Source organism: Phaethon aethereus (assembly GCF_964289735.1).
Source record: "Phaethon aethereus genome assembly, chromosome: 15".
In the NCBI taxonomy this organism is placed as follows: Eukaryota; Metazoa; Chordata; class Aves; order Phaethontiformes; family Phaethontidae; genus Phaethon; species Phaethon aethereus.
This window is the reverse complement of record NC_138591.1, coordinates 15,712,979-15,740,160: the sequence shown is the minus strand read 5'-3', so window position 1 is coordinate 15,740,160 and position 27,182 is coordinate 15,712,979. Positions and strand designations below refer to the sequence as shown.

The window sequence follows — 27,182 nt, the reverse complement described above, 5'->3', positions numbered from 1 at the left end:
GTGGTTTGTAATTGCAGCTCTGCGTTGAACCACATTCAGAGAACAGTTGTTATAACATATTAACAAATAACAGGTGGTACATACACTAAAATTTGTTCTGAGAAAGCAAATTTAAGATTGAAGTACTCTTAGGAGAAACTACCCAAGTCATGGGCAGCGCACAGCATGCTGCTGTAATAGGAGGTGAGGGAAGGTTACATATTGAGTACCACAGCACAAGGTGTAACGTATTAATATTTAGCATATGTATTTTTATCAGTCCTTATCGTTTAAGTCATGGCTGTAGCGTCCACAGCGTAATACCGCTATTAGCAGGAAGGAAGAAGGAAAAGGCTTTTGAAAGCCGGGTGATGCTATGTGGCTGGGAAGTAGTCAGCTGTGTTTCCTAAGGCCATTTAAAGCAGAGGGGTGTGCAGCCATCTTTTATCCCGCACAAACTGCTAGGTTTCTACAGCAGTGAAATAATTATTTTTCCAAGTCAAGACTCTGCCACATTAGAGTAACAGCAATCCATACAAAGGAGACTTGATCATGTTGGTCCAACACACACATTCAGTATTTCTGCCTAGGCATATACAGGCAGAAATACTAAATATACAAATGTAGGCCTGTATGTATCAGATTGGAAAAATTATGTTCTAGTCTTTTTATAAAAAAGACTTCATGTAGATACCAGTTAATTTTACAATAAGTTTGAGAGACTCAATTAATTCTAAATGAGCAACCTTCAAAGATTCATGTAATTGATCCTAGTAACATGGCAACTATGCTTATATTTTGATTATTTTCTGAAGTCTCCGTCACAGAAACTTGCATATAACTTAACCTGTCTAAGCAGTTTGGGGGTAGGAGCATACAAGGTAGTTAAAATTCATTGCTATTAGCATAACATTAATGCCATGCCACTAACAGAACTTGACGCCAGTTAGAATGGAGCTACACACAAATCTAATATCTGACATGGTAGAATCCTGTTAAAAGTACCTTCTCAAATAATATTTTCTGTTTCTGTGGTAAGGCAGGTAGACCACTCTAGAGAAATAAATCTGAAAACAGTCATTGATCAAAAATGATATAGTATAAGAAACCTCTCCATGTGGGAGGGCGGGGAATAAACCAGGATACATTCCTGTGTCTGAACTTTTGTCTTTAAATTCAGTTAAACTCATGAACATTCCAACATTTTCTTTAATGTTTCCTAACGGCTTGTTTCAATGATGGAGTGTGATGGGACTGTGTTTCTCTAAGATTTCTAGCACAACAATTTTTGCTTCATTTGGTACGGGCCAGGGATCATTGGAGACATTATATGAGCTGTTTTGAGTAGAAATTACAGCCCAGCTGGGTTTCTCCGCGCTTCCAGCAAAGACAGACTTTTTATTTCTTACCTGAACTCAGCTGAAATTTTGTACTTTGAGATCTACCTGTACCTAAGGGCAGTACCAGTTTCCCAAGATATGTGGGGATGTTTGCTGGCTATTACAGTGCAAGGATGAACTCTTCAAAGCGTGAGACCTCAGTGATGATTATTGTTACTCTACAGATTCTGTTCCTGATTGTCTTTTAGCACTCACAGATAAATGTCCCTGAGAGACTTGCAGGTTACTGAAAGCTTCTGCCTCAATAAACCTGAAGTAATCCTACTCAAGAGATAAATAAGCCATGTCAGACATCCTCATCTTAGCACTTTTCTTTGTGATTACATTTTGAAATTATTTAACTCTTGTTTTGTCTTTTCCTTCAGTTTGATTTCACAGCAGATCCTGCAATAATTTACCTACTTCACTGACTGAGGATTAGGAAATACTCAACAATTTAGTTGGGCAAATGTTGTTAGGAATAATCTGGGTTTCTTCTTGCGTTGTTTATGTTCTTCATCTTCAGGAAACATCTCCCCATATTCTTTCCAGGGACTCCTTGTTCAGCATTTTGAAGCTTGTGCTTGACATACTGAAAAGATAATTTCCCATTGAAAAAAGTTCTTCTAATTTCTTATGTTACTCTTTCCTGCTCTGTATCTCTGTTCATGTTACATCTATTTCCTTTAACCTCAACCAATACTCTATTTTTTTAAAAAAGTTACTTTTCCTTAAGTTTCTAATATTTTTGGGCTCTTGATTAGCCATTCCAGACTTTGATTTATTTTTTTCTACTGTGGAATCTTATGCTGTTAGACATGTTCAACTGCAAAATAAATATTTGTATAACTTTACATGGTATAATGTTAACATGATTATCACTTCTAGTAAATGTCACATTTGTTTCTTGACTTACTGAATCTGTAAGTATATTGGTAGCTCCTGACATGCAACCATTATCTTCCATGGCTTGTGATGGTAAGATTTCGGAGTGCTTTACATTAAATAGGATTCAGGACCATGGATTTCAACAATTTGTTTTCTTTGAAGATAATTTTTACTGTTGTTATACTACAGGGGAATTGTACTCTATACGCAAATATTAGTTGATTAAATGCTATTTTGATTATTTTAAGTGCAAGTTGTTCTCCCAAGTATCTTAAATATAGAGCTCAATACATATAAAGACTACATGTATAAAATTGATCCATGTTCCATTGCTAATTATGGATTGTGAAATAGGCATAGTATTGTCTGACCCTGAACTTAGTCCCTGCTCTAAATAACATAGTTGGTTTTGTTTTTTTCTCTGTGTACAATAGGAATGTGTTTCTACTGTGTAGAACAGGAAGTGAAAACCCCTTCAGTAATCGCCAGATTCAGCTCTGCAGTAAAATGTGGAAGGGCCTCGGACATCACTTAGCGCTTTCCAACCAGCTGTTGGAGGGAGAATTCCGCTGTTGTAGTGTTCTGCATAGGAATGTCATTCTTTGTATGCCTGGCAAACACCTTTGGCAGATTCCTTGTCCTAGAGAAGAACTGTAATGTTTCTGTTAGGGAAGCCAAAATCTGTTGTGGTTTAAAAGGCTCTTGCTATTAAACAGTCTTCTATAAACTAATTTCAACTTGCTGTCTGTTCAACCTTGCGCATCTTTATGTTTTCAGCCCTCTTCAAAAGCCTTCAAAATACTGTTTTATTTTCATTAGAGAATTCTTACAAGAATATGCAATCCCTTTTCCAGAATATATGAATATCTGTTTCATTCAGGAACTTTTGCTGCTTGGGTACTGATTGTCTGGATTATCTTCTGCTAGGGGACCCAGGGGAAGAAATAAAAAGGCTGGAACAAAAAAATACCCTTTTATCTTTTTAGATGTGGCAGGCTTGGCATGTTCCTCAACTTCCAACCTACTGGGTACTACAGAGATTTGGGGTATCTTGGCTGTTTGTGAAAGAATCCTCTCCCTGAACTCCAGTTCTGTTCCAAATAACTATCCCTCTTGCCTACCTAGCAGCTCAGAATCACTCTGTCCGGGACTTTGTATTTAGAGAGGCAGCAGCACTGCTGAGAGTTGTACACGGGAAAGGAAAAGCAGTTGTCTTAACCTTACGGGAAAGAACTATTGCACTGGGGAGAAACACATTCACCAGTCCTCTGGCATTGTAGCTTCTCCATTGCCTGTCGGGAATGTAATAAGAGTTCAAGGTGAACTTTTCAGGAGACAGTGCATGAATATACAGGATCTCTAGAGTTGTCAAATGCAGTCTTCTGCTAGCTACTATGAAAACCTATCAAGTGTACTTAGAAGAACAGGACTATTTTTGACCACCACAAAAATGGATCTCCACTTGAAAATTTCTCTCTTTTCCTCTTTTAAGAGAAGAAAAAAAAAAAACTTCAGTCATTTTCCTTTCCTGAATTGATGGTTTGGAGAGAAAAAAATACCATTACCCTGTTTCCTTTCCATTCTGCTTTCCACTAGGAGGAGAAAAGATTTTTTTTTTTCTTGTTTTTAGTACTTTCTTGTCTGTCCCACCCCATGATATTCTTGCTTTGAGGCTCACCCTTTGTGAACCTGCATGCTTTCTGCACAGAGCTAAGAATTCTTCCATATCTCCAGAACCTCATGAGATATAAGCTTCTTGCAGAACCAGACCTTAACATACACAAGAGTTTCTTGGCTCTAGTTCTCTGTTATAAAGCCTCATGTTTATACTGTAAATGTATGAGGACAAGGAACCTGTTTTGAATATTTTTTTGTCAAGCCTCAGATGGTACACTGAAAATAGGCTGTACTGTACTACGTTACCTTAATTTATGTGAAACATCACATATTGATGCCTTTATAGACAGCAACTTAGTGTTTCAGAGGAGTCTGCATGTTACAAAAAGGGCGGCAGGTGTTATTTAGACTAAATTGACCTTGAAATTGATTTCTTTATTTTATGACTTACTGAGAGGAGATTAATACTTTTTTTTTTCCTGCAGCCTGAAACAATTTACATGGTAATAGAAGGCATAGTCAGTCAAATAAATTGCTGGAAGTAGCAGTGCTCCAAGAAAGAAAATCTGGATCTCACTTGCATTGATTCTTTCTATCCCTAGGGAGTAGCTAAGATTTTTAACACTGGGGGAAAGATTGCCAAAATTTATTTTTCCTATTAAAGGCAGAAGAATGGATAGTAATGTCTGTAAGCTGACATGTACTTTAAACTTCCAGTTGGAGGGGTGGGGAGAAGGGTTTGCCCTACATAAAACTTAAGGAGTGTTTTAATGCTGTTTCATGATGTCTGTAGGGGCAGATGGATAGAGAAGGAAATCATAAGAAACTTCTGGAAAGCCTGATGCACAGACAGCACAGCTGCCCCTTACAGCAGACCTTGATAAGAGCCTGTAAAAGGTTGTTGCAATTCTACCATTGCATACCAAGCAGATATCATCTCAAAATACAAATGTTTGTGGAAATAAGAGATCTAAAAGAAACTGCCTGGAGGAGGCACCGACAGGAGCATGAAGTACAGTTCTACAAGAGGGGGAGAGAGTTTTTCTTTGTGCTGCTATGAACGCTGCAATGCTGAAGTGATGTTGTTTCCATTTCCTGTAGACTAGTTAAATGATTTGTCAGTGGCATGATACTTGGCATAACCTGAACATACATGAGATGATATTACGACACATTACCTGAAAATGTCTGCAACTGCAACTCCACAAAACAATTTTTTGATTGCTTTAAATACAGGAATAATGTATAGGAAGATGTCATATCTATGGAAATCATTTGATCATTTTTGGGCTGGGAGTAGAGAATAAATCTCTTTTGTCTATCAGAAAGCTGTACCTGAATGCTGCTACTGTAGCTATAGTGATTTCAATCTTTAATGTAAGAGGAGGAGTTTGGTGTTTGGCAGATACTGTCTGTCCAGGCCAGGCTTCTGGCACTACTGGGGAAAGGACTCGGGCTCTTGCTAGCAGCCTTAGGTTAGTCTGCACTATTGTCAGAATTCTCTATTCCCTTAAAAAAAAATCTTTGCCTGAGAAGCTTTGCAAATTTTTCTTTTATTTACTGGCTCAATGTGTTCTAGATTATCACAGGTGGCAAGCGTGTTATTAATATGGAGCACATCACAAGCTTTCCAGGTAGGTGTCCCACATGCAACAGTGGTCCAAAGCTGTTTATTAATTTGTTACTGGTTCACAGAGCTGTGCAATGCTTGGAAATAAGCTGTAGGGAAAAAGAAGCATATTTGCATAATACCTGTTTAAAATGGCATATTTATTTGGAACCCAGGGCATCGCCTTCTGGAAAAGAGAAGAGTTGTGCAGAATAAAATCTGCTGTCTGTGTGTACATCTGCCTGCCTGCCCTAGAAAGTTTCTCAAGAGCAACACCCCTGCAAAACGGTTAGCTTGTGGAGTTTGAATTCTTAGTGCCCCTTACAAGCACTGTGAAACTATAATCTAGGGTCAACTATGCAACCTACTGCCTGATAGCTCTGTAACAAGAAAGAGCATGCTAATTAGAAGTCAGAGTGGAAGGTAACGGGCATTGCATACAAGTAGTTGAACATACATTTTACTGTATCTCTACGTATATTCTGTTTTTATGATGTGCTTAATAAAGCAGAAGTAGTAAAGTGTGTATGGGGTGGCTGAACTGTGGGTCAGCAACAAGATAAAGTAGCTCAGGTGAAGGAAAAGATGAGAGCAGGAGAGTAAAATGAGTAAACATGCAGGAAACCTGAAAAGGTAGAAAATGCAAAGCTTATCCGTGATGTATCTCTGAGTAAGGATGTGGAAGCGCTATTAAGTTATGCAGGGGCTAGAAAACGAAGATGATGTGTTTTGTGTTTTTGTTTGTTAGTCCTGGGGAGCTTGCAGCTTTTCACAGCAGACAAAAGTGACTGCTTTCCTTTGTGGGAACGATACACAATTGGACCATAGGGATTTGGCTAATTCTAATGGTAGTTTGGCATCTATAGGTGCCTTGGAAAGTCTGTTTCTTGGCATTCCCTATGAAGAAGTCAATGTATGCAATGGCTAAGCTGAACAGAGCAACTGATATTCTTATTTGTACTTTTCAGGAACTAGTATGCTAAGTGGAGGCATAAGAAGGCCCTTTTGTGACTTGTAATACATGGAGGAAAAGTTAAAAATTATAAGAATGTTTTTGATACCACTAGAGATGTTAAATTTTGTAGCACACATTCTTTTCATTTGTCCGTAGCAAATGCAATATGTTTTAAGTTTCTGTGTTTCTGTAACAGCTGTCTTTTGAGACAGTTTACAGACATGAAGCTTCTTTTAGGTGAGAAAGTGGTATAGCCCTCCATATATTAATGGGTAATCTGGGATGCAGAGGAGTGACATGCAGAAAGGTCATGCAGTGAAGTATCAGAGAATTACTATCAAGTCCCTGAAATATGTTCTGTCTGGTGGATCACAGTGCATCTCCTATAAATAAAAGATCTAACAGCTTAATATTTGGAGGCATACTTGAAAATAACAATTAGAAGACATTCACAGCAGTTATTCTCTGTTGTCTTTGCCAGACATGCCTCAATTTCAGCTTCTCACACTTTCAGTCCCAAACATTAGGAGGAACTGCAGAGCTTCACTTCCACATGCAAATCTGATCTTATTGACAGGAAAGGCAAGGCAACAGGAGGCTACCCGGGGAGACCTTTTAAAAATATAAATATGAATGTAATGGCTGTATTTATTTGGAAAGACATAAAGATTTAACGTGTGAACTACTTCCTAACGTATCCTTTTAAAAGAAGTAGTTCTGTTTTAATTACTAACTTGAGTCTTGCACTTGTATTTGTTATCTGTATTTAGATACTGTGGCACTTCTATTACCTATTAAAAAACCTCTCTAAGCCTTTGTTTTTGTATTGTATTAACAGCAGTGTAGTCAGCTTATTCTCACACTATCTGCACTAGAGTAATATTTGTTCTTTTTTTTTTTTGTCTGCTTTCTGGTGTCTTCAGCTGCATGTGCAAAGCCTTTAGCAGATATGCCCACGCCCGAAACTGCTTGGTGTCTGCACTTGTGGAATGCCAGTTTGGATAAAGGAGAAACTTCAGGAGGGATAGAAAACTAGGAATTCTACGTAGCTTTAGGGCAGACAGAAATGTAGACCTGTTTGCGAGGACGATGAGCCTGCCTGCTGAGTGTGCCAGCCTAGCCAACGAACCTGCTCGCCCGCGCAGCCTAGGCTATAGTGGTTTGCGAGAAGACTGTATGGCTGCCGCCGAGCAGGTGAATAAACCAGGGTCCTTCTAATGCAATATTGTAATTTTTTTAATAAGATGCCAAGAGAATTTCAGGCAGATGAGAAATTGTCATCCAAACTTTCATGGCGAGGCTGTGCAGACCTAGTTCAGGAAGTGTACTGGACTTTTTGCCTGCGCTTCTGAAAGGCAGGAGCTGTATCGTCATCCTGTCCTACCCACCTACCCCCTTCTAAAATAGGGATAAGAATACTAGCCTTCTTGAGGATCATTGTAGTAAACCCAAGAAGGTGTGTAATTCAGTGAAGAGGGTCTAATGCATAAGATGAATAGCAATGAAAATCTCTGTAATCAAATGTTGCATTAATGGCTCCTCTGAGCCTGGATGTAGTGGTGCTCAATATTGATCTTTATTTCTGTTATGTAAAGTGCAAACTATTCTGTTTAATCTGATTTCCCCCCTCCCTTTTCAGGACTATAAATCTGATGTTATGACTCTGGTTTCCAGTGCCAAGAACAGTTCTCAAGGTCCAGTAAGTAGAAGCATTTTGCTGAATAGATTAGATTCTGTAACTGAATTTAGATCATCTAAATTGTTTCAGTCATCAATTACTGGAACCAGTTGTTACCGGTGATACCTTGCTGCTTTTGCAGTGGCTGTACTTGAATTTGCTGAAATGCTCTTTGATACTTCAGTACATAGTACAACAAAGATACGTCTTACCAAACTGAACAAAACTGATTAGAGTCATTGCAGTGTAAGTTCATTAATAGCCCGGTGACTCTATCTTGTGTGCTGCTAACTGCATCGTAACATACAGACTTGGGTTCAGGTTGTGTTTCACTGCTATGAGGACAGCATAGGAGTAAATTGTAGGTCGGGGTACAACTGCCAGCCCCCCTGCAATTCCATATTGTAGTGATGTCCCAAACTGAGGGTAGATACAGAAAGAGAATAGAAGTTTAGACAAGTTCAGTGGCATGCAAGACCAAAGTATTTGCAAGAGTAATGCCACTGTTTGCTGGAAAACTGAGAGGGGCTGAACCAAGAGGAACTAGCTTATGTTGTCTTAAAGGATAGAAATAATCTAGTCTGTCTCTACACTGCATGTGTCCTTCATTTTCCATATAATATTATCACTTGGCAGCAAATAAGTATACCAAAAATAAGTTAATGCCAAGATGTTATAGGCCTGATTTACAAAGGTGCTGATGATATTGAACTCCATTTGATGTTGGTAAGAGTTCATAATTTGTTGCAGTCAAGCACCTTTAATCTCCTTTTTTGCCCCTCTAAAACACCAATATGATGTCTTAGGGCCTTTTCATTGTACGTGATATTACTTCACTCTATGCGCATCTGTGGTTTTGTTTTTTTGTGGTTATTTTTTTCTTCCGATTATCTGAATTGTATCCTCTCGGACTTCAAGTTGTAGGAATATGGATTTATGTCAGAATAAAGAAATACCTAATATTTCAAGTATTTGGCAAACCTTTTTCCTGTTTGTAAGTACGATTAATGTAATTTTAAGCATGAACCTTAAAGGTTAAAAGTTTATTGAAAGGAGGAGATGGTTGGACTTCTTCCAAATGTCTTTCAGTTTGAAATCACTGCCTTTTGCAACTGCTTAGTTGCATTAATGTAAAGATAAAAATATCTTGAAAGATCAAAAGTTAAGTCTTCTGTATATATTATCTGATGATGACTTGACAGTATCTTTTTTTTACCCCATATACTAAGTTTTAGAAGAATATCTGTTTTCAATAATTTTCTTCTGTACTGATACTGATCCTTCCTTCCTACCAGAACAGCTTTTGAAAGCTAATACCTTCTGAAAAGTTGCAGCCTTTCGGTTGGTTTATCAAAAGTGAATTTGTAAAATAGTGTTGAGAGGTGAAGGTTTATTTTTAGAAACTTGTTTTTGTGCTTCATATATTTGCACTGAAATTAGTTTTGTATCAGTTAAAAATATGTTTTGAAGAATAATGTAGTGCGGCTGAACGTATTTTCTACAATAGAAAATGATCTGCTACAAGTGTAGAACCACTTTTTATGAACACCTGCCATATTATATTTAAAAGCTCCCTCTTCCCTTTAAAAAAACCCCAAAACGGTGGAGTGGAAAGAGGTAGGGTACGGGCTTTACAGACTTTGGCCAAACTTAAGCTGGAAGTTCTAATTTTTTTTTCTGCTTCATGATTGAATCCTTTGGTTGCTGTTGCCTGTAACAAAGTGTGCTGAAACTTCAAAGTACTGTCTTAAAAAGCTGGATTTCAGTTCTTTTGCTTGAGCCTCAGTAATTTACAGACCTTTAGTTATTGCTTTTTTGTTTGTTTTTGGGTGAGGGGATGAGTTACAAAGGCAAGTTTAGTAGTGTATTTTAATGTGCTGAAGAGGGTTGTGATGGAAAAATATCAAATCTTTTTCTCTTCCTATGATATTTCTGATGCCACACAACCATAGCATAAAAAAATGAGTTGGGCTGAGCTTATTTCTCTTGAAATTACACTGTCTCTGTTGTTGCTTGGAAAATTGTTTGTTGTGATGGATGAGAAGGAATACATAGATTTTTCAAATGTGTTGCCAGATCATTGCTTATAGAACAATCTGGTAATAAAAAGAGAGTTGACAGATGAGAATTCAAATGGATCTGAGAATGAATTATTGAACAGTGCCCCAGTTCCAGAGCCTGAAAGACTTATTTTCAGGCTTTGTGGTTTGTTTTTTTTTTTTTTTTAATAATTGTTGGCTGCTTTTCCTGCTCTTAGTGACAGATCCTATATGAAAGTCTAATGCAGCTGGAACTCATAGACTGAATTTACTTCTGTGTTTGAGACTTTATTGAAAAGGCTGGAGTTATTCATATAAAACCGTAGTGTTAACTCGGTGGTGAATCAGATCTATCAACCTTCATGTTTCTTGATAGGTATAGCTGCTTAATAGATTGTTTGTTAAATAATTCAAGATGTTTTCATTAAGCTGAGTAATTGTGCCTTTTAAAACCTTCCTTTTGTTCTTAAATCTCATCAGGCAATTGGTTATACCCATGGAGCTAGGAAAATCTAACTGAAGAAATGACTATTGTGAAGCTTTAGCGAGTTGTCAAACAACTAGCTGCCAGAATCTGGAGGGCTGTGCTTGGCCTAGGATTCTGCTGTTTTTGTCCCTTTTCTTATGGCTTCTTCTACTGCTGAACTCTTCTTCTATCTGCAGTTTCATACTCTCCTCCTAGTTTCCTTAAAACCTCATTCTTGCTTATTTAGGGGTTTACATTTTCTAAAATGGCTTTGATTTCTCCCCCAGTCTCCATTTCTGAGATTCTTGTCTATATATTTATACTTGATAACAAGTATCAAGCACCGTTTTTAATAAAGAGATACTGAGAAAAGGTACTAGAAGTAAAATAGGACTCTTCAGGGTAATTCAGTAGGGACAACAGTAATTTTTTTTTTTTTTTTGAGAAATAAAATCGCTGCAAGAATTGCTGCCTGTGATCTGAATACAAATGTGCTAGCTGAAGTTACCTTATCTCTACTGCTGCTTCGGGAGAGATATCTATTAGCTGCAGATAATGGCTTGCAAAAAAAGTGAACTTCTTTTAAATTTTAGATTTCTATCAAATGGGATGTATCTTAGCACTGGCATTCTTCCCAAAAATATAATTAAATAAATCTGTTACTACCAGGGACAAGAATAAAATGAAAGCAAACACAAGTCTCTAAGCATCATCACAGAGCATTTGGATAATATGTTGGACAGGAGGGGGAGAGTCTTCTGCCACCCTATGGGTTAAATGGATTCAAACAGGGTTCTTTTAAAAGGAATCGCAGAATAAGCAAAGGAGAAAAACAAATTACTTTCCTGCTGTTAGTAATATTGAATTTTTGGTAGTTCTAAATACTAGAATTTAACAGACTTTCAAGAAGGAGTGTTCAAGCATACTCTCAATCTAAGAATGAGCAAACAAAGATTAAGAAAAAGCAGGAAAAAGCTGTATCTGCATGAAAACTGTATAAAAGCTGTGTAGAAGTTGACATATTTCAATTCTAGCAGTGTTAAATTGTTTGAGAGGGGTGGAGTGTGCTCCCATCGATGGAATGCAAGAGACTAATAAATAGGATACAAACATACATTTCATACAGCAGTTCTGTAGACCTCTATATAATTTAGTCAGGAGGTGCAAACATATGCTACTGGAAATCAAGTGAATAAAATTGATTTGCATAAATATTTGCACAAGCAAGATTCTAATTATTGTATGGCTGCCCATCAGGCAAATTCCATTTAGCTGTGTTATGAGAATCACAGACTATTCATTTGGATGCTTTTATTATGTTCTTAAAGGCAAATAAATCGATGCATCATTAGTATTAAAAGTATTTATAGCTCAGCCAATGTTTCCTTTGGTTTTCTTGTGCATTCCGTTCGTATTAATGCCTGTAAAGTATCAACACCTGGAATTAAAAAAAAACAACAACAAAACCCCCCAAAACAAAACAAAAAAAAACCACACAAAAAAACCCAAACAAACAAACCCCCCCAAAACATCCTTCTACAAGCCAGCATTAAAAACTTTGTAGAATTCTGATGGATGAGAAAAATCAGAAGCGGCCAACCCACAGCCAGCCTACTCCCCCAAAGGCCCCTTTTATCTCCCTTTAATAGTTTTTCTATTATTTTTACATAGGCATTGCTATGTGTATGAAGTGCTGACTTGAATATTAATCTTCTACCATTTTTGAGGGGACTTGCAATAGGACAGTACGTACTGCATAACAGTAGAAGCAGGATTCCAGGCGTTACAGTAAACTGAAATCTCATCTGGACACTTTCTGTTCAGTATTTTCTGTCACAGGGGAATGACAGTGGCCATGAACTCTGAGATGTAAAGTGTGATGACAAGACGCCATCTAGTGACAATCTGTAGGAAATTGTAGTTCGTGGTCTGTATTTATAGAAACGTTTTCTCTTTGTGAGGATTCAAGATTGTACTTCAGAGCAAAAATTCAACCATCATGTTACTCAGAAGCTGTATTGCTGGAAAAATGTTTTGCGCTAGATTCAACTTCTGCTATATTAAATGTGGGACGTGTACTCAATTCCTCTGCTTTCTATACTTGCCTCTGGTTTTGCTTTGTGAAGGCAAATAATGCCACTGCTGCATCCGAAATCATCTAGTCTCCCTGGCAAGCATAAAATGTGTTTCGTGGTGAATCTGGTGGAATATTTCAGCAGTTCTTCTCTTACCTGGCAGAAAATATATGTAATAATGGTAGAAGATAAGCTATTTTGAATATAAAACATTTACATTTTTTCTTTAGAAAAAACAAAGCACCACATATTAAATTAAACTTGTAAGAATTTTCATTTTTCCCTTCCTTATTCGAAGAAGGGCACTTGTTTTTTCTCATTCGGTTGCTGCTTAGAAATATCAGGTACGTAAATTGCCTGGGGTTCAATGTCAGGATAGTTCTTTTCTTTGACTGGGAAAGCACGAATCTGACAGACCAAAATTTGGTTACCTACTTAAGGTAATACGCTATGCTGAATGGTATGTGGTTTTTGCTGGTATTGGACATCTGGTTTGCAGGATGCTGTCTTACTGCATCCTGGGAATGTCATGTCTGATAGTTTCATTTTGTTCCGGAAATAATCTTCATAGTGGGTTACCTGAGTGCACACTGAACACTGTCCTCTTGGCCACATTAGCATGAGTATGCAAGGAAAACATCCGTGTCTTTATCAATGTCAAATGATACCAAGTTTTACAGGATGTAATTTTGACATCTAAGGGTTGAAGTCAACAAAGTCCAGAACACGTCAGCTACCTCTCTGTGAAACCGTCAGCTTATTTACTTAACAGAAAACAGAATGTTCTTATACTAACTGCATTTCTCAAAAAGTGACTGTTTGAAAAAGGTGAGATAACCGATTTCCTAAATGTCCTCATATCGCAAAGTACTTGAAGATACTCTTAACCTGCAGCATGTGAACAGTCCATGTGAGAAAGATCAAAGCATTTCATAATAGGCTAACATTTTAGCTGTAATCTGAGAGCCAGAGTAGGGATTTGTGGTGTACCTGTTTGAATAGATACATATAATATGTATTTGCATATAAATGAGTTTGACAAATAAAAATTATGTGCAAAAATTAAAACTTTTTAATTTGCAATTACTGTATTTGGATATTCTGGCAGTCTGAATGTATTTAGGTTAAAGACCAAGTGTCTGAAAATAGACTGATTTTATTATTTGCAAGGGAATACACGTGCTTTTTGATTTCTTCTGAAAATATTGATCCTCTTTTCCCTTGACTGTTTATGTAGTTCCACAGGAGCTATGAAGGAAGGCTATATGCTGAGAGATAGATTTGCTTCTGAGGAAATAGCTAAATATCCATTTAATGCAGAATAGGATTGAAGAGAAGGCAGAAAGTAATAAGCTCCCCAAAGCAATCTTGTAGTATTGACGCTTTTAAAAAAGGAAGAGTTTATGGGAGTAATTGAAGCAATTGTAAATTCTGCGTGTTGCTCATCAGCGTTCTCCAATTTACATCCGAAGAAAACTACCAGTAATTTCCTGCCTAGGTAAGATAGAACGTGTTGTTAACAGTGCAACAATGGTTATACTTAGTGAGACCATCACATGGGATGTTTTCTTCTAATATGGCCGGTAACAGGTATTATAAACCTTTAAGTATAAGCAGATGTGCAATAATCTTTAATACTAAATTTCTCCAATCTATGGCTTAGATATAATGGCTTGTTAAGTAATTCTCAATTTTTCCCTTTAATAACCTGTAATAAACGTTTTCCCTATGATTTTCTTTAAAGATTTTTCCTTAAGATTTTCTCTAAACAGTTTTTGAAACTGCACATCATTTTGGTATCTGCAGTATCTTTAATTCTGTCTTTTGACCATTCAGTTGAATGGGGGCTTCTGCCCACTTCAGGCATATACAAGTTTTCTAAGTTGCTACTGTTTTATTTTGAGTTTATATATAACATTGCAAGAAATCTGCTGATTCTTCTAATTGGTATAAGTTTGTGTACAAAAAGTCATGGTAGAATAATTCCAATTCAGAATTACAGTATGTATCTAAATATTTGTTTTATGCCACATGACTTTTGATTATTTAAAAGCCACTGAAAAATCTCACATGAGTAAGCTTGCCAGTATGTTTTTAATGAGTTATAGCTGTTACTAATGCTAAATATTGTCAGAGTAAACTGTGGGTTTGATTAAACCTTTCTATAATGATGTTATCAAGGACTCAAGCATCTGAAATACAGTAAAAAAATGTGTGAAAGTACCAGTAAAGAGAAAAATAAAGCTGTGAGGCCTGAAATGGATGTGCCTGAGTGTGGGTGTGTGTTATTGGGTCTCCATTAATAAAACACTTAATGACTGTAGCAACAAAATGTGAGTGACTGGAATGAACACAAGGAACTGGGACTTAAAGACTGGAATCTAATCCATAAGCATCCTAATAGCAACAAATAATGGTAAAGATCTTTTACAATATCTCCAGCTTAAAATACCAGTTTACGTTGTGTGTGTATGTGAGAGAGAGAGAAACTGGTATAAAATATAAGTTGAAACACTTCTTGCTAAATGGAATCATGAATCTACTATTGCTGGAAAGTCCATTGCCTTGCAATTATGCAACAGATCCAAAACAAAAATGAGCATTTTTAAAAAAAACCCAAGCAAGTAGTGAAACAAAAATAATTAACGAACGATTTTAAAAAGAGTGTTGTACAGCAGTGAAATGAGACTGAAAACCAGCAGCAGAATTACCCACTTGGAGAAGTAATGTGAGTGAGATAAGTCATGCTTACATCGAATTCAGCCTACAAGGTGAGCAGCGTTTCAGGTATGAATCGGTGAGATGACAGAGGTAAAAGCATCAGTGTGGAAGAGAAATCCTTAGGGGGGAAAAACATGAAAACCTATCGCCTCACAAGTAAAGTTACCTCCAGTGACATTAATTTCTGTGCTGATGAAAATATGTTCTAATACTCATAATGCCCATTTGATCATTAAATGAATTAATTCCTACAGGATACTAAATATGGAATTGAACTCCTGTTAGTGTCACATACTGTGGCTAATTGTACCCCTTGGCTCATTAGTTGAGTGCAGGTGTAAAAAGTTAGTTAACTGAAGTCGAATTATCTTTTTAAGCTTGCAGAGCAAGTTTTTCCTCTTTCAGTCAATTATACTGTTCTCATGTATTTTTTTCATACAGAAAGTGAAATTGGTATTTTATTAAAAAAGTATTTTTATTTATCAATAAAATTATAATAGTTATGTATCTGGGGGGGGAGATTCAATGCTTTGATAAGATGGTCTCGAAGGGTACTACAAAAAAGCAAACATTTACGATGTTTTGTAAGTGTTTTCTGGCTAAAAAGGTTCTGCTGTTTCAAATCAAATTCCATGCAGAAATACATTCTTTAGACCTGCTATTTAAAGGCAGAAGGTCAGATGACCTGTTTGCCACCTGTATCTTTCGGAGTATGTTTTTTATTCTATTGAATTTTTATACAAAATAAAATCGTGGACAGAAAAGAACTTGCTAGGTAACAAGATGGTGAGATTATTTCTCCTGGTACCAGAATCTAGGTTTTGTGTTTTTTCCCCTTGTGCAGCAGTTAACAAACAGCATCCAGATCTACCTAGAAAAGTATTTTCACCACAGGCTGCTAAAAAGCTGCAGAACTGCAACGGGGCTGGGGGCTGCAGCTTGGCGCAGGGTATTTTAACTTTTGAGATAGCTTTGTGAATCGTCACCCAGCGACAGATGACGCAAACATTCACAATACAATGAAGTAACACTTAAACCATACAATATCTGTAGGCATGGAAAATTTCTAAAGATGCCTCTCCAGTCTCTTTTCAAGAGAAGTCCTTTATATGCTCTCTGCGGAGCTACAGGACTTCTGGTTACAGTCAAAGGTCAGTGACAGAAGCTCGGTCCAGCAGTGTTGATAAAATCTTACTGGAGAGGGTGGAGTTTCACTGTATGTCTGCCTTAAGTGTGTCTTAATCATTGAGAGTATATATTTAAATACATTATGAAGAGTGGAAGCCACAGTTTTGTTTACCTGTGTGTTTGTGTGCCCCTTTTGTGTGATTTGAGTGAATAATTGCAATAGCAGAAGCTAATTTATATTAATATCACTAAAGGCTCATTTGTGGCCTTTAGGTGTTATGTCCCTAATACCTTAAAGACAATTTAAGATTACACTGTGTGCTTGCTATTAATGTTAATTTTAGGAGTCTCTTTTATCTTTTTCCTCAGTCCTACATAGGTCTTTGTGAATTCTTTTGGCCCTGAACTGACATATCTCTTTTTCTTAGTTAAGAGTATATGTATTCTGTTGAAAGAACTGAGACAGAACCATTGTCACATACATATCTCCTATATTCTATGATTAAAAACTTGAGTGACATGTTAAGATATCGTCTATGCTAGGATGTAGCCAGTGGCCTTTTAATGATCTATGTAAATAAGGCAGCCTTTTGTGCCACAGGGAAAATATCGTAACAGAAAAAGTAATTTGTTGTAGCTATGTAACTCTGCTTTGTGGAAGTGCAGCAACTGTTCTTTTGTTTTATGAAAACATTGCAATAAATTCTTATGGACCTTTTCAAGGAACTGTCATGACTCACACAGAAGTGATTGGTAATAGCAAAAAGTAGCTGTGGTATTTGTGGTAATCAGTAATAAAGTAGAGAAATGTAGAGGATAAAGCTTCTGTGTCCTTGTGTATTAAGGAATCCTATGAACCCATGGTTGCGATTTCTATACACCTGCAGACTGGGTGTAACTCTTTAGGTCATGGCACTAGACTACAAAAAGCAAAAGTATTCTTTGTAACTAAACCATTAAACAACTGTCTAGTCTGAGATGTGTTTACATTTCAGTGTTCTGTCCACTGAAGCCATTGCTGCACAGGCAAACTGCATTTTTTCTCTTCGTTAATGTTCATATAAACTAATAGTCTTTTGGTATCTATGAAAAGGGCTGTTATTTCAACACTTCATCCCTGTAAAGACTTAGCAAGGGCCTAAGATATGTCTAGTTTGCTTTAAGTTAATGGTCTCTGTTAAAGTGTGTGTGGTGGTGGGTGTTTTTTTTTTTTTTGCTACCCAGGGTTCTGGCTTTTTGAACACTTTTTTCTTTCCTTGAAGTAATGCGTTAAGTGCTTTCTGAATAAAACTAAACAGATGAGTAAGTTTTTGCTTAGTCCATTATGTGATGGAAAACAGCTTTCCATGCTTTTATTCCCCCCCTGCCCCTTAAAAAGTAAGTTGGAAGTCATATTTTATTTACTGTAGTAAAAGGTGTCAGCATCCTTGAGCCCAAACAAATAACAAAATCTGAGGGAGAGCCCTTACGTAGTTGCTTATAATATGAGTGTCCCACCTCATAGGGTTCTGGGGTTCTGGATTTACCCATGTACTGTGTTAACGCATATGTATTTGCTTTTCTAGCAGGAGCTCTGGACCTGCAACCGTCAGTGAAGTTCTGCTTGCTAATCAGAAATACAGTATTGATGTTTTCTGCAATCCTCGTATTATCCGTGCATTATTAGCAGTTTCTGAGCTACTGCGCAACTAATGTTACAGCGAATCTGATTTCTATGTGATGTTTTGACTGACCCATCCCACCATGGAGCAGATGGTACGCTGCAGCACCCAAGTCCAAAGATAGCCCTTGCCAGAATTATCACAGGTCCCTCTGAAAAGTTGTCCAGAGTAGAAGAGTGGAATGAACTGATGGCCTTTGTTTAGGAAGCTGGTCAACATATAGGTGAAATATCTATTACCAACTACGTATATATCGTAAGGCAAAACCCACTGCACAAGAATGCAAACTAACCGTTTGTGGGAGCTCCCTATCTAGAGGTAACTGGAAGCCTATGTAGCACATCTTCCTAAGTGAACAGAATAAATGGACAGCAGGTAAAAACTGATTAGCAAAGCAAATGGCATGATTTAGGTTTTTGAAGAGGGGAAAGGTCACTTTTTTTACAGGCTTGTAAGATGCCTGTGAATGTAGTGAAATTTCTGTTTCCTTTTCAAATGTGGGGTGTAGACAGAGAAGGTTCTGTCATAGACACTGGGCTATCAAAGCCTCCGCTTGGTCTGGTGGGTGCAGCTTCGAAAGTCTTATCTGCATGTAAAACCCAACGTAACCAAAACAAAGGCAAGAAAATGTTGAACTGTGTTTGCAAAGGCCTAGATTTTATATGCGCTGTCAAAACAAGGGGATTGCTCTTTTACCTTCTTCCCATTGTGAGTACTATAACGGAAAGGGAGTAGTATACATGAAGGGTAATTACAGTGGTCCTGTTCTCATGTATTGGTGCCCTTCCACCTGATTTCCTCTGCCTGTGGTTTATTTTTTTAATATGGAGTTATCTGAGGACTTAATTTTTTTAACTCCTGAATTATTTGAGGAACTGTACTTTTAAAAGGAAGTGGGTTACTTGAAGTTAAAGTTCTTTTGTGTGAAAGCATAATATTTTAACATTGTTTCCCACCTCAACTGTAACAGAGGGTCTCTGTGCTGTCAAGCAATCTTTGTGGACAAAACCTTTTAAGCATCCTTTTCCAGGATTGGACAGGAGAGCTTGGGTTTCTCAATGGAAAATATTTACCTATTCCATGCTGTTAAAGTATTTTCCTGGTCTATTCAACCCTGTGTTAGGCTGTGTATTGTTGTCTTGTAAAACATACTCTAGAGTGAATGACTCTCAAACCCCTAGTAATTATAGTAAAATCCTGCAATTTGACCTTGATTTCTTACGGTATGACTTGATTTTACCAATTCCTGATTAGCTGTATTAGCAGGTTGGCATAATACAGGCAGATTTGATGTCCCGCTGTTGATAAACGAAGCTGCTATCCCTCTAGTTAACATGTTTTCTTCAGGGACTATTATGGTGTCAACAACATTTTGAAAAATTGCTGCAGAACTACTAAGGACTGGGAAGTATGCTCATGCACATTTCATTCATCTACTTTCCTTTTGTCCCTTTTTTACTTATTCTGTAGTCCTTTCAGTCTTGTCCAAGCCACTTGAAGAAGAAAAGCAGTAGAAGACTTGTTTTTGATTTATTTTCAGTGCTATTTTTCATTTCTCTTGCCTTGTTTTGTTTAGGAATACCAGTTCAAGGTAGGATTAATTGGAATGGAGGATTGAAGATTTCTGTCTCTTGATTTTTAAGAACTTGCGCCTGGTAACTTCATAGAGCATTATTTCTGTATGTTGGGTAAGGTCTTAATGCTAGGTGCCATCAGTACAGCCAATCATACTGTCTTATGATGAAGAAATCACATAAATGTAACAAGGAAGAAATAATATCTCTCTTCTTTTTGGGCAAACAAAGCATTGCTATTGCAAGAATTTCTTTTCTGAATGTGATGGTCTTTTTTGTCATCTAGAAAAGGCTGTGTGGGTCATGCTTATCTTTAAAAAGAGCTTTTTAGGACACATAAAATATTCTGTATTTATACAGAACTTTTAAAGGTTTAGGATTGAGTCCAGTGCATGTTGTGCATATAGTTAACCTTCAGCTGAGACCCTTTTTCCTTTCAAAGACTTTGAGCTTCAAAAGCCTTCGGAGCTTGTGTTTTGTATGTACCCTGTGATCTTAGAGAAGTACCTTGCCCCATTTTATGAAGTGCGGGTCCTGTTGATATATTGGAACACCAATATGATAGATAAAGATACTGTGATAAGAGTTTGTCCTCCTCAGGCTTCAAGTCCCTGCTGTTTCAAACTACTGGTGTGTATTGACTCATTGAAATTACTCTCTAACAAGGCTGTGTTGACAATCCTAGGAAAGTGCTCTGTGGATATACAAAGCACAAACAATGAAACACACTAATGATGGCTGGACAAGTCTTAGAGCAGAATAGTAAAGAGCGATTCAAAACTTAGAACTATAGTATGTAAGGAGTTTGTGGAATTTTTGTATTGCGCTGTTTTCATATCTGAAGTATGTGAAAGCATACCATTGAAATAAAAAAATTTAAGACTGATTCACTTTAAAAGGGGATAAGAGCAATACTGTGAATAGAAAGTGATACTGAAATGAAAACCTTGATGTAAACATCCATCAGCAGCTTCTGAAATTGGAGTCCTGTGTGTGTGAAGAGGTCCGCAGCATTACAGGGATGTAGCCTTCAGTGGCTGGAAGCAGACAGGTAGATGAATTTAGACTGTAGAGTTGGAAAATGTATATAGTGTGGGCTGCTCAGGTCAGTCTTTTTGCTTTCATGAAGTACCATTTTCACAGTAAGAACTACAGGTTATCTCTTCTTAAGGTTTGCTCTATTATAAACCGATCTGTGAAGTTGGGATATGACAATTATGATTTGGAACACAGTATTCTTACAGCACCATGTAATTTTTCATGCTTATGTACTTGGACAACAACTCTAACAGTAGAAACAGTTGCTTTTAGAGATTATGGACTTATACTTTGCAGTGTGAAATATAATTTAAGCCCCTAGATATTTGGATTAAGATTTTTTTCTTCATTAGGTATTGTGATACTGAGGTTGTAAAGAAGTTTAAAAGAAGTTATGATTTATTTGCTTCATAAAGTACATCTTATAGAATATTTGTAGTTTATTTGGACATGTGACATTGTTCTTAGAGCTGCTGGTGCTTAAATCATGTCAGGGATTCTAAAACTATGGTCCATAAACTACTGGTGGACTACAAAGTCCCATGCATTGGTCTTGTCTGCTCTGCAGACCATACCAGCTACTCTGCTCAAAGGGACTCTCCCTAGCTGTGCTACAGCATGGAGGTGTTTCCCTAACATGCTTGAAAGGCTTCTTGTGCAAGAATCGTGGCCCATAAGAAGAAGGGGGGAAAAAAAAAAGTTTGTTAATCTTTTACTCAACGTGTGATGCTGTACAGCCCTATTAGCAGTTAAGATTATTTACCCTAGGCTTAAAATAATAGAAAATGCACAAGTACTCTCAATTAGGCTTTGCCTTTTTTTTTCTCTGTAACACCAAGCTTTCAAAGGACTTTTGAGCTCTGTGAGTATATATTCCAATGTGTATCTGCCCATTGGGTTTGTTCTTAGTCCTTCCTAGAGAAAATGTCTTATAATAATCTTTTTGGAAAGGTAAGTACAGAATTATATGTTAATCCTAGAAGAATTTCTTTACTAGTTCTGTCTATCTTGTATAGTTGAATAAAGCCACCACTGTCTGGTTGTTGCTTGGGCATTGTTGTGTGCTTAGTTCTGGTGATGATATAAGGCTGTCTTGCCCACACAAAACTAGAGGTTAGAAGAAAATCTTAGACATCTTAATCAACATGTAGCTTTGAGAATGTCAGGGCTATGGTAATATTTCTGACTTGCACTCCCTGTCTTTGGCAAGACTTGATTTATGTGTTACACTGTATGAAATCCATGTATCTGACACCTCACTCTGGGTACACTTGTGCCACTGATTTATTTGGAAACAGAAGTAAGATGTTGTAATTTTACATTTATTTTTATCATATTTTTAAACCCCAAACATGTTAGTTCCTAGAAATTGTCGTCTTTAGCACTAAAATCTGCAGGTAGCTGTTTTGTTCATTAGCAATTCTCAGAGGCATAGGAGCCTCAAACCTGAGTCAACAGACATTTTTGTTGGATGGTGAACATATAAAGAACAAAGATGTGGTTTCTGCTGTGTATGATTTTACAGTATAATTTCCTCCATATTCTCTGTCATACAGGTATTGAACGCTGTCTCTCATAGAGAACACTGTCTGGAAACCTAGCTGAGAACAAGCTTTCATTTCCATAGACTTAAGATGAGGCTTTTCAGTTGTACTCTGTGCTCATGTATACTGCCTATCACTGGGAATAGCACAATGGAAATCGGAAAATCGGGAAGAGGCTGCCACAGTATGACAAGGTTCCAGCTCTGCAAGTCTAGTTGGCTACTCTGTGGCTAATCTGAAAGACAAAGCAATGATCGTAAACTTATTTTAGGTTTTCTTTTTATTAATCAGCAGATTGAATAAAAAAAATGCAGCTCTTCATGTTTTCATTTAGAAACACTAACAAGCACTGTTATACCATTGGCCCGAATGTAGCTTCTTACATTTCTACCTTTTCAAGACATCCTACTATTTCCCAATGTCAAATGCAACCTTTGTAACAAAATATGCAAACTGTTTTGTACATAGAGGACCTTGTAAGGCTGGTAATTTTAATGATGCAAACTTCAGAGCAAAATGAATCCATTAACTGAATTAACAATTCAAAAAGGCAAAAGTTCATGGTAAGGAAACAATCAAAGCTTTTCAAAAGGTACAATTTGGTATTATTGGAGTCCAAGTGTGTGCATAGTTTGTTTTCTTTGGTTTCTTTTTTTTCTTTAGAATAAATTGACATATGACAAGAATGCTATTTATCTAAAGTAAATTAGCATTTTAGAAGAGGAACTAGTTCTTAGGACATGTTTTTTTGCTTTTTAGAAAGCTGTAATTTCTAATCTATTGCAATATTAAATATGCAGCCATGGAGTGGGGGGAAAAAAGAGCTTGCTTGAATAAGAGCATTCATAATTACAGGGTTTTTTTTTAATGTGAGGAGGGAGCATGCAGGGGAAAGAATCTCAGCCTGCAGAAATTAAACAGGTTTCAGTGAGAACAATTATGCCTTTAATTTACATCCATTGACGGCCTTATTATTAGAATATGTGGCCATGACAGGATTCTTTAACCAGTGCACCTTTAGGTTTTGTCTTTAATCATCACTGAAGTTTGATTCTGAAAACATGTTCTTGCACAAAGGTGTCATCATTTGAAGATATTTCAATATATTGAAATGATCGTTGAATCTTTGGATAACATGATGAATTAGCTATGTTGTGTAGGATGTGATGTTGCTCATGATGCGATGTTACTACGGCTTAGGTCTGTTCAGAGTGGTTTCATTGTTAATCTATTCTTTTTCTCTGCCTGTTTTATCAGTCAGTTTGCTATTGTAACCTTACCTTGTAAGCATTTCAGGGTGATGAAGTTCTCTTGGTTTTGGGATTTGGTACAGTTGGGATTTGATTCTTGACTGAAATAAGACACTAAAAGAATCGGAGTATTATCAGGATATACAGATACTAATTTTAAGGATTGTTTTACATGTGCTTATTCATTCTTTTCTTCACTTGATGAGTTCTGTAGGTGCTGAGTGTTTAATATCCCAGAGGATGGGTATCCTACAGCCTCTGGGCCTCTCTTCTAGTGTTTGAGCATCTTCCTGATTAAATTGGTTTTCCTTCCATCTAGTTAGAAGCTCCTGTATTCCAGGCTGTGTCTGCCTCTTGTCTTGTCACTGTAAGCCTGTGAGAAGAGCCTCTCTCTTTCCTGTACACTGCCATTAGGTAGCTGAAGGGAGCCCCACCTTCCCTTAGCCTTCTTTTCTCTGGGCTGAACAAACTCAGTTTTCTGTCACTCCTGAATCCTTAGTGCTACAGTCCCTGACCATCTTCATGGCCTCTGCTGGTCTTGCTCTGCTATGTTGATGTCTGTCTTGTACTGGGAAGCCCCAAAATGGAGAGAGGTGTGGTTTCATAAGAGCTGCACATAAGGGAAAGATCACTTCTCTTAACCTGCAGGCCACGGTCTTGCTAATACAGCTTATGATGCTCTCCTACCAACCATGAAAACACCGAAGTTTACTTCTGTTTGCAAGTTTCAAGCATCTGGGCCTTTTATGCACAGCCACAGTTCCTTCAGTTACAAGATACTCTGCTTTTTTTTTCTTTATTCATTGAGAATAAAGATTTATTCATTTCTAGTCCTCACAGTTGTTGAGAAACACTTGATGTGTGGACCCTAGAGCTCAGGAAACAGAGGTCAACTAAAGGCAATCTTTAATTTTACATATATTACTTTTAAGCTAGTTGTAACTCACAGAATCATTAAGGTTGGAAAGGACCTTCAAGATCAAGTCCAACCATTAACCCAACACCACCATGCCCCCTCAACCATGTCCCAAAGCACCACATCTACACATTATGAATACTTCCAGTGATGGTGACTCCACCACCTCCCTGAGCAGCCTGTTCCAATGCTTGATTACTTGCTCTGTAAAGAAATTTTTCCTAATATCCAATCTAAACCTCCCCTGGCGCAACTTGAGGCCGTTTCCCCTTGTCCTATCACTAGTTACTTGGGAGAAGAGGCCAACACCCCACCTCGCCACAACCCCCTTTCAGGTAGCTGTAGAGAGCGGTGAGGTCTCCCCTCAGCTTCCTCTTCTCCAGACTGAACAACCCCAGTTCCCTCAGCTGCTCCTCGTAAGACTTGTGCTCCAGACCCCTCACCAGCTTCGTTGTCCTTCTCTGGACACGCTCCAGCACCTCAACATCCTTCTTGTAGTGAGGGGCCCAAAACTGAACACAGGATTCAAGATGTGGCCTCACCAGTGCTGAGTACAGGGGCACAATCACTTCCCTGCTGCTGCTGGCCACACTATTTCTGATACAGGATGAAGTAACCTTCCTGTTCAGAAATATCTGTCACCATGACAACTGAGGTTCCCCAGACTGTGGGTTTTAAGCAGAGCTACCTCTTGAAACCTGTGTTTTTCTTTCCCAAGTGTTGCCCTTATTTATAGGTTATGATGTTCAAATAAGCCACAGGAAGGTAAATAATGAAAAGTAACCAGTTCAGTGCTCTGTGCCCCAAGGGCTTTTCCAGTATCTGATCAACACAAAGTAGTGATGTGCACATATGTGTATATACGTAAAATAGTTTCTTTTTTTCTTGTGCATGGGGAATTGGATATGGGTTAGGAAAGCCAATTTTGTGGTATTTCAAATGTTGTTTTAGTGGCACAGAAAACATTTCAGCAGTGTGTTAATATGGGCTTTTAGGCCCTATTGTGTATTATTGCAGTAAAAGAACAAAGCTACTTAAGGGAAGTCATCCTTAGGCAGAGACTGTAAAAGCTGATTTGACAGGATGTAATGATGATATTCTGCATTTGATTCTTTTTGATGAAGTTGTGTTAAATGAATACTTACTAGCTCAGAAAAATGCATTGCTACCATTAGCAATACACAGACTTGCTCTGTTTTTAACAAAATCCAAATTTATATTATAGATTTTGGCAAGTACCAAGTTGCCAGAGGAAATATATAAACATTCCAATTCTGAATAAATAATGCCAAAACTTTCTTTAGTTACAAATGTGGAGCTATGGGCTACTTGACATACTTTCTTCATTGTACTGCATGTGGTTTTCACTGTTGTTTACATATGTAATATGTAAGCAGTGCCACAGGTCATGCTGCGGTTGCTGACGTTGTTGAAGTACAGTGTATCAAAATGATAAAAGAAAAAACTTGATTGGCAGAATTCAGTTGACTTGTATTATTTGCAAACTCAGGCCAAGAAATGCTTGTAGCTGCTCAGCAGGAAACATGAGCAACATTTTTCTGTTCTCTCCCTGTCAAGAAGCAGCTTGACAAAACCAAAAAAAGGTATTTGGAAACAAAATATAGTGTTCTTGATATCTGCTCAGCAATCTTTAGTCTCCATTTTTCTTTCTTGCATTTTATAGGAATTTTCTCTCAAATACTGATTTAATGGACTGTAACTCAGATGACCTCTGCTATCTTATAACTGCACAGAAACTCTCAAGACACCATTTTCATTATAACCAGAAGAACACTTGGCTACGCTTGCTAAACGAAAGTGAATATTTTTTTACAATCCCGCTTTTGTCTCTGGTTCCTTATTTAAAACTCAAAACTAGCTACTTGCTTTCTCCTGAGGCAGAGATGTAGTACGGTAGGTCTGAGTTGCTTGCTTTATAGAGAGAGAAGGCTAGGAGTGGATACTTCATCATCCTTACGCCCCCGTGTTCACTGGTCCCATGTAGAACAGAGCTGAAAGGGAGTAGAACTCGTCTGCTATTTTGCAAGTGCAGAGTTCAAAAAATGCAGCTTTCTGCAATTAAAATGTAGAGTAATGAATTATAATGGGGAGATATCAATTAACTGTTGAGCTTCAGGAATGATTTTTAAGTGTGAAAAAGGATGTTAATCACTGCAGTAATGATATTAGGAAAACCTTATTTAGTCCTGCTAGCTGCTTGAATAAACAATAATGCACAATGTTTACCTCTCAGTCCATCATACGTTTGTTTTCACTGTCTTGTTCTCTCTTTCCACAGTGTGATATTTTTGTGTTCTGAAACAAAGGCTTTCACTCCTTTCAATGAGAATGTATAAAGTATGCTAAATGCAAATTCGACTCCTAATGTCAGTCAGCCTACTAAATATCTAACTTCTTTCACAGTGGAATTGTACTGTATTGTTTTCTAAAACGCCTCTAAAAATACACTTTAATTTTAGGAGAAATAAGATAGCTAAGACTCTCATATTAGTCAGTTTTACAACATAACCATTTAACTCTGTTATGCTCTCAGTGTACTTGCCTTGCATTTTCCATATTTAATTGTGCCTTAGGTGTGTTAATGCTTTTGTTCTCTTAACTTTCTCATAACAAAGGAAGATAAAATTTTTCTTTACTTTGTTTC

General features: G+C 37.4%; 1 protein-coding gene across 2 annotated transcripts in view; it reads left to right on the top strand.

The window, feature by feature from the left end:
• The window catches only part of RBFOX1 (RNA binding fox-1 homolog 1), a gene marked incomplete at both ends in the record, with an annotated part of 1,321,463 nt that overhangs the window by 144,246 nt on the left and 1,150,035 nt on the right, over positions 1 to 27,182 (top strand). For both annotated transcript variants that reach the window (XM_082006867.1, XM_082006865.1), the window contains one exon: positions 8,067 to 8,126. In XM_082006867.1, the coding sequence (XP_081862993.1) occupies positions 8,067 to 8,126 (60 nt within the window). The remainder of the gene's footprint in view (positions 1 to 8,066; positions 8,127 to 27,182) is intronic.